Raw genomic sequence first — 8,038 nt, 5'->3', positions numbered from 1 at the left:
GTACAATATTACACTCCTCCATGATATTCTGCAACATGTGAGGGAAAAAAAGCTAAACCTGGCACAAGAAAATTCCTCAAACGGACAAATCCAAACTGCCGCAGTTCAAAACATATATGCAAAATAAGAGATAATATATATAGTATGATGTGCACCACTCACCAAAATGAGTGCTTTTCTACACACAGTTAAAAGAGTCACAGTGTACTCATGCCATAATGTTTTTTTTTTTTTTTCAAACAGGCAGGGATGTGGTAGAGGCCGTGTCTGCTGGTGCCATCCAGTCCAGGTACTGCACTCGAGCCCCCTCTTCAGTCCTCTTCCCCATAGTCAAGATCCCTGCTGCCTGGTTCTTGGAGCCGTGGAGGAGCTGGTGCAGGCGTCTCTGGAGGTGAGTCTCCTCTCCTTTCCGTTTGCCCAGGGTGAGGATGCCAGCGGCAGCATCAGCAGTGAGGGGTGGTTGACCCGGGGCCCCGCTGCCAGAGCGGCACAGCAACACATAGAGGCGACAGGAGCGGGATGACTGTCTGCAGCACTCGGACAGGCTGTGAGCATCACAGGCCAGATGAGACACCAGCAACATCAAAACCAGCAGCAGGAGTTTCTGTGGGACCAAAGAGGTCAGTTTACACCCAGTGGATATGATGTCATCAGACATGAAAAAAGCACACTGGAGCCAGGAGTGGCAATGATCATTACAATGTTAGAAAATAAGCACTATAATTATACAATAACTGATAGGATTATACCTTACAGTGGACATTAGTAAATGTCCTAAGTTGCTGAAAATGCTGAAAATCATTTCAAAAGCACAGAGTGTCTGTTTGGCTTCTTAAAAAGTAGAGCCCAACCGGTACTGGATTTTTTGGACTGATACAAATATTCATATTTTGGAGATGAAAAATGTGTATGTGTATTTTAATGAATTTATAAAACACATTTGTAGCAAGAAATCCTCAAATTTGGTAGTCAATAGTTTTAATAAAGTTTAATAAAGACTTGATATTTTACTGTTGAACAGTAAACTTTAATAAATTAACTTATTAACTTATTAACATATATGCCAATATCACTATATCTGTGATGAGCTACTATCAGCCAGCAATATCTGTCGGCTGATATATATGATATCAATATTTAAGCTGTGCACAAAAGCGCACAAGATTAATTTTGTCTTTGCGGCTACTTTTGTGTCCTTTTTGGCTGCACTCACTGTGACACCACACCCACACCCTGGCTAGTTAAGATAATTGTATTTTTCTTGTTCATAATCTGTCATCAAGAACAGAACCAAGCCTGAATACACTATCAGCATCATCAGTTGCTGCGATAACAGTACATTAATTGCCTGTCCACACAGTTATCTATGCAAATGTAGGAAAAAGCTCACTGAATCTCTAATGAGATGATTTACATTTACTCTGTGTATACACTACAAAAGCTTAACCTCTAAACAAAGTGGGATTAGACATAAAAATATGCTCTAACAGTGAATTATTCCCATATATTCAAGAATGTAAAGCACATGTTCCGCGTATCCAACCAATGATGTTTAGCCCGTTATCTAACAACCCTAAACAAATCATTTGGTGGCATTTAAAATTAAGACACTCAGCTGTAAATATTTCAAGTACAGTACATTTCCTAACTTTTGGCATCCAATACATAAATTTAAATTTAAATTTATATCAACCCATGTTAAATGAACCTCTTTTTCTGCCTTCATTCTGGAGAAGTAAGCTAGAAAAGAGAAATGTGATTAAACATTTAGCTGTAAGATAGGTTTAAGGAAGAATGTTGAATTAAAAAATATGCATTTATCCATACTTTCAACAATGCACTATCAAACACAGCTCAATTACATTAACACTCAGCAGTACATTCATTTCAAGCAGAATGATGCCAAAGGAAACAAAGAGGATGCCGGTGAAACATAAGTTGCCTCACCCTGTTGCACATGTCCATCGCAGCAGCTTTCTGCAACTTGGTGGAGAACCACATCATCTTCTGCTTGTGTGGCGGTCTTCTGATGCCCCTACCTCTACCAGGGAGAGACCAGGTGTCTTTTATATTGTCCCAGGTCGTCCACACCAACCAACCCCGCATCTCGTGCACACGTCATCGATGCAAACAAAGATAACACAAATCCACAAATGCTCTTGTTTCTGCTTCCTGCTCAGTTGATGGATTCATGTCTTGTCTGCTGCCATTAATTAGTCCCCTGCACTGATCATCTCCAGGGCACGCCTGTGGACCTTTAACAAACTATTGGCATGTCTTTGTGGTTAAAAGCCAAAGGTTTGTTAAGACATGCCATAATGATGAGAGGTAGGAAAAAGAAGTCAATTAGCCAATGTGTCCTATGACTTCCATAATATTACACAAAAGACAAAAAAAAACAAAACAAAGCCAAGATGCCCTTTCCCAGTTTTAATGACAGACTCATTCAAGCCGGACTAATGAGGTGTTGTAACTATTGTCCTGTTTGTGGTCACAAAAAAGGTGTCATACTCACACACAAACAATGGCGTGTGCATTTGCTTACTCCCGCATACACAAGCTGCTTCATTTGGTGGATGGTAGACTGAAGGAATACTCATTAATAAAACCAAATGAGGATTAAAAAAAATAAAATAAAAAAATCGAAACTACATGTTATGGGCACAAGTTAAGCAAAAGTTATCGATCATCATCACATATCCATATCCATTCCCTTCCCTCACAGCCAGTTACTGAATATTTGTTGCCACCTCATGGACAATGGGTTGCATTACCTCAATAATGCACCTCTTCCTGTCAAAAATAAATGGAGTAATTGAGATATATTGATCAAGGAAGAAACAAACATCAGATGAATAAACAGCGCACCGTAATGCATGAGCAGTGATCAATAAGGCTTTAAAAAAAACAAAGAGCAGCTGATTGACTGCAATGGTTGATTGACTGCAATAAAAAAAATAAATAAATAAATAAAAAAAAGCCCTTGCAGTTTACGTCAGTCATTTATTCAGTGTGCTGTATAACTAAAAGATATTGTAAAATCAAGACAATATCAGTGCAGGTGCTGCTTGTATAGATTCGATTCAAATTGCCATGTAAGTGTATGTTTAAAATCACTGTAAAACGCATTCACATGGACCCCCCCCTCACACACACACACCTTCTGCTGGGGAAGAGGAGCAGTCATTAAAGTGCAAAGAAGGAGAGGAGGCAGGATAAACAATGAAGCCGGTTTTAATGGGCCACTTAAAGGAGCTCTTACAGAATCCACACTCACTTTGCAGTGAAACACAAGTCAGGTACTGGTTGAACCTCATCTTGCGGTGCTAACTCGTAACCTCATTCCGGTCCCACACACACACACACACACACACACACACACACACACGCACACGCTGTCCTGTGCTGCACCACACAGCACCAAGCGTCAAGTCACTGTATATGTCGAAGTAATGTTTATAAAAGAATTAGAACTAACAACAATTATCATAATATCAATCTGTCTGCGAGAATTATCACAGCAATATATGTTCCCTTCGTACATTTTACATACAGTATACAGCTATATTCACTTTGTTTTTGTTTTTTTTGTGTAGGTGTTTGACAGCAGTACCATTTCTCTGTTGACCTTGGACCCTCGGCCTCTCATGGGTCTAACAAGGTTTGAATGTTCCAGTTGTGATTCACTGGTGAGCTCTGCTGCTTAACACGGGCTAGCTCCACCCTGGGGACCAAAACACCGACTCACATGACATCACGCACACAGCCCCTGGGGAGGAGACACGGAAACCCTGTGGGCGGACTCCAGGAGTGACCACTAAGAAGAACTCAAGTCCTAAGGAATGACACTGTGCAGACGTGCGAGGCCCGACGGAGGCTGACGCGAGCAGGGGGGCGGGGGGGGGGAGCGGGAGCATCAGTGTGACTGAGAGCGCTCAGAGCTGCAGTTTGTTTCTCTGTTTTATGCTCCTCGGCTCCCTGCTTTGTGGTGATCTATAATTCCTATGGAGCTCAGCCTAAGTGAGCCGCTCGACTCTGTGAATGAAAATGACGTCCTCTAGGGAGAGGGGGGGGTGAGGGTGAGGGTTTGCACGTAGCATTTATGACGTCTAACGTGGAATATGGAAGAAGAGGAGCGCACACATGAAGAAAATAAAAGCTCAAAGACATGCCGAGATGTCTTGGGGAATCAAAAGGCAAGTATCTGCGGTATGAAATGCCAATGTGAGGTAAAGCCTGTACCCACAGAGCTAGAGTACATAGTGGATGGGCGCGTAACTAGCACTGCCCAGAGAGAGACAGGGATACCCGACTGACTGGTCCAGCTACTGAACACACCCCCTGGCAGAAACACAGACCACAACTTAGTCAACGGCTGTCAACCGGCTTTCCTTTGACATCAGTAGAGAACCGAATGCTTGAGAAGAGAGAGCGGACCTAAACATAGCAGCTCAGATGGAAGCTAATTCCATTTCCAGGATGGTGGAAAAATAAACATGGTCTGCCCTGTTTTCCATTCTTTTTTTTTTTTTTTTTTTTTTTTTAAAGAGCAAATGAAGCATGAGGTCAGGCTTTCTCTTCCTGTCTTCAGCCCTCTAACTATCCTCACACCTCAACATGTGCTCTCAGACTTGGGTTTCACTCCTGACACGGCGGGTTCTCCTCACCATCGCCATTTCTTTCAACCTCTCCTTTATTTCCTCAATCTCCCTCGCCCTCTCGGCAACACTGGCCTCCTCCTGCTGCTCGTTTGCCTTCCCTATCTCTCTGTCTCTGTCTCTCTTTGGGTAGGATCCTCTGTGGGCACAGGCTGCGGGTCAGCAGGACTGATTGTCGCTGGCCCTCTCCTGCTCTGGGATGGCGTCCAGGGGGCCAGTTGCCCTCTGCTGCTGGGTCTGGAGCTGCAGCTGGGGCTGCGGCTGAGGAAAAGCCAGTGATTGTGTAACAGTTTGAACCAGAGGGAGAGCTGGTAGCTGGGCCTGAGCCTGAGCTTGGGGGTAGAGATGGGGATGGGGATGGAGGCAAGCCTGAGGTAAGGTCTGGGTCTGTGGTTGGGGCTGGGGCTGGGGCTGGGGCTGGGTCTGGTACTGTGGAGGGGCCTTGGCCTGAGGCTGTTGCTGTAGCTGGGTCTGCTGTGGCTGGTAGTGAGGATGGTGCTGCAGCTGTGGGGAAGCTGCTCCATTCTTACTGAGGCCACAGGACTGAGCAGCGCAGTGGATCTGACGCAGAGTGTCCAGTGCCTCACTCTTAGCATGCTTCAGCAGGTCAGCCTGGCCCTGAGAGAGAGGAGAGAGGGAGAGAGAGAGGGAGAGAGAGAGAGAGAGAGAGAGAGAGAGAGAGAGAGAGAGAGAGAGAGAGAGAGGCAGCCATTATGCTCTGACTCATGCAGCAAACACAACTTTGTCAGCGCTATACAATCATATCAGATGATCACACGACAAAAATAGCAAGGGACATCTCTGGTAACTGTTCCGTCTCGGCTGTTTCAATTTACAGTCTATCTGAATTAGATAACATCATCCAGTGCAGGTACGCTGGAAGGGGAATCGTATTTTTTCATTGCATTAACTAATAATACACAGAAGGGGGCAGTGCAGAGCCACCGAATGAAGCCCTTTGGTTGCTTGCCAGCCCTTCGAGCATCTCAGGTGGTGAGTAATGTTCTCATATGGTGATAATGTTACACCGCATTTCTGCTCTTTATTTGTGAGCACCTCTGAGATGGAATACAGCCATATGTGGAGGAAGTGGTCAGGGAAGGCATCCCGCTTTATGGCGCTGTAAAGTCGCCCTGGGCTGCGTCCATGGCTGACTTTCCTCTTAGAGCAGAGCAGAGACTTTCCTGTCTCTGCTCTGTGGAAATGTGGTAGATTCTCCTCCACAGGCGGTTATTCCTCTGTGAAAGGTGCTTATTTTATTAGGACTGCCAACAGTCTCCTTTCCCAAAGCCTGGCCAGACTCTGTAACGTACTGTCGCCACTTCCGCTGTCTCTCAGACCTCGATTCTTCCCCTCATCGCCGCTCAGCCCTGCCACAAGCCCCTCTCTTCCAGTCTGTCTCCTCCGCCACTTTCTTTTCACCACCATTTCACCCACATCCGTTTACAAGCAAGCAGAAAGCAACAGCCCTCATGTCTGTAATTCTGCATGTTTTTCCTCCTTCCCACAAGAACTCCACTCTGGACTCTGTTTGACCTGCAGGCAGTGACAGCTACTTGGAGACTGAAGTCTAATTGTGAAAGGGAGTCAGTTCTCGTTGCCACAAGGCTGGCACAGCGGTCTGACATGTTGTGGGACGGGTTGCGGGTTCTGCTGCCCTGGACAAAATATCCGCCGTTCCACTCTCAGGTGATATGAGCGCGCTGCAAGTTGCCTTTTTACCTGCGCCGCTCCAGCACGCAAACCAAACGCATGAATAAGTCATGTATTTGAAAAACAAAGATTATGTAAGCCATGACTCATCAAGCACAATCTAAGCCAGCAGGAGGATTGTCCTGTGCTACCAGAACCAAATCACGACGGCGCTTGGATTTGGGTGCATTCACCCCTGCAGCTGGCCTATAGCGATCCACAGGGGGTTAAGTGCTGACAAGCATGGTCACCAAATCCCATCACAGCATCCCCATTAAATTTCATCCTTACCACTTCCTTGTTTGTTTAAATTCAGACCATCCTGCTTTTTATAGACCTTGTTGTTAAGCAGCGAGGGCAGTCAATAACCTGGCTTCAGTATGATATTAGTTTTCAGGTTGTAAACATAGACAATAAAAAAGGACAGGGGTGAGCGACGGTGTAGCATGCGCATGGATTTGCTCATCTACAGGACATTGAACTCTCTCTCTGTGAATACAATGCTTTCTCATTTGAGCTGTCATGTAGTGAACAAATTCAAATCCATGACATCTTCAGTGAGAAAGCACTAGGAAGCTAGAGTTGTGATGGATGGTCACCTACAGTAGCCCACATCTCTGGGTGAAGAAAAATGAACTGGAAAATTTAGTGTTTAACCCTCCTGATATGTTCACATTTTTGAACATCTTTTATGTTTGGGGTCAATTTGACGTCCACAAAATTATTATAACTAAAATTGTTATCAAAGTTTATGTGTCAAGTGCTTTATGTTTCTTTGTTGATTACCTAAATAGCCCTTTAAGTAAAACATAACCCCCCACCCCACCCCCACCCCACTTATACATCCAGTATTCCTATTACATAACAATGGAAAAATATTCAAATCGCCATAAAATCTCACTGATTGACCTAAAATTGGAAAGAAATATTAATTTTTGGTGTTTTAATGGCTTTATATTATTTCTAAGTACAGACTTTTGTTATTTATAACCAATGCATTACAAAGTGTGTACAGGACATTTAAAACATATCATCATGTCAATTTCATCTTTACCCGGTAGTACCCATTACATTAGGAAAACTCATTAAATATGAAGCAAAAAAATATGTTAATCATTTATTTAGAGATTTTAAACATTGGCTGGGGTCAGGAGGGTTGACTGTTTCCAACGCTAATATAAACTAGAATGGTGAGTGATGTGGGGGAGAACGGTGATGCCATGCTGTTTCTGGAGTTATGTTATCCTCAAAAGGAACACTGCAAAATATCTCTGCCTTAACAAGGCATTTGGTCTCATATTCAGTGTTGAAAACCTTGTTTTTTCTTAAAACAATTGGAAAAACATCGAACAGTGGGATGAGATATTCCCACTTGTTTCTAATGCAGTTTCACCTATTTTGGGCAGAATGAGGCAGATCAGTCCATTAGTATCAAGAAAACACTTGATTTAAGAAAATTCTGGAAACAAGGTAATAAGCATTTGAAACAAGCAGGATAATCTCATCCCACTGGCAGTTTTTTTTTCACTTGTTTTAATAAAAACAAGATTTTAACACTGAATATAAGACTAAATGACTTAAGACGGAGATTTTTTTTTTTGTTTGTTTTTGCAGTGAATACATAATGCCTGGCATTGTCTGTTTGCCTGTTTACCTCTCTCTTGTCTTCGCTCTCAACAGGGAAAGCA

At 43.6% G+C, this 8,038-nt stretch overlaps 2 protein-coding genes across 2 annotated transcripts in view; both read right to left on the bottom strand.

Moving 5' to 3' along the window:
• Positions 1-235: 235 nt before the first annotated feature.
• Positions 236-2,010, bottom strand: hcrt (hypocretin (orexin) neuropeptide precursor). Its single transcript, XM_030057047.1, has 2 exons — positions 1,948-2,010; positions 236-604 (listed from the first exon to the last, which is right to left on the bottom strand). Exons 1-2 carry the CDS (start codon positions 2,002-2,004, stop codon positions 236-238), a joined length of 426 nt encoding a protein of 141 aa, XP_029912907.1. The 5' UTR covers positions 2,005-2,010.
• Positions 2,011-3,842: 1,832 nt separating this feature from the next.
• The window catches only part of LOC115362942 (inactive phospholipase C-like protein 2), a 77,870-nt gene continuing 73,674 nt past the window's right edge, over positions 3,843-8,038 (bottom strand). Inside the window, exon 6 of the mRNA XM_030056964.1 lies at positions 3,843-5,276. Coding sequence (XP_029912824.1) covers positions 4,818-5,276 — 459 coding nt within the window. The 3' untranslated portion in view covers positions 3,843-4,817. The remainder of the gene's footprint in view (positions 5,277-8,038) is intronic.

The sequence above is a fragment of the Myripristis murdjan genome, chromosome 8 (assembly GCF_902150065.1).
Source record: "Myripristis murdjan chromosome 8, fMyrMur1.1, whole genome shotgun sequence".
Classification (NCBI taxonomy): domain Eukaryota; kingdom Metazoa; phylum Chordata; class Actinopteri; order Holocentriformes; family Holocentridae; genus Myripristis; species Myripristis murdjan.
The sequence above is the reverse complement of the archived record's forward strand: the minus strand, read 5'-3'. Positions and strand labels throughout refer to the sequence as shown.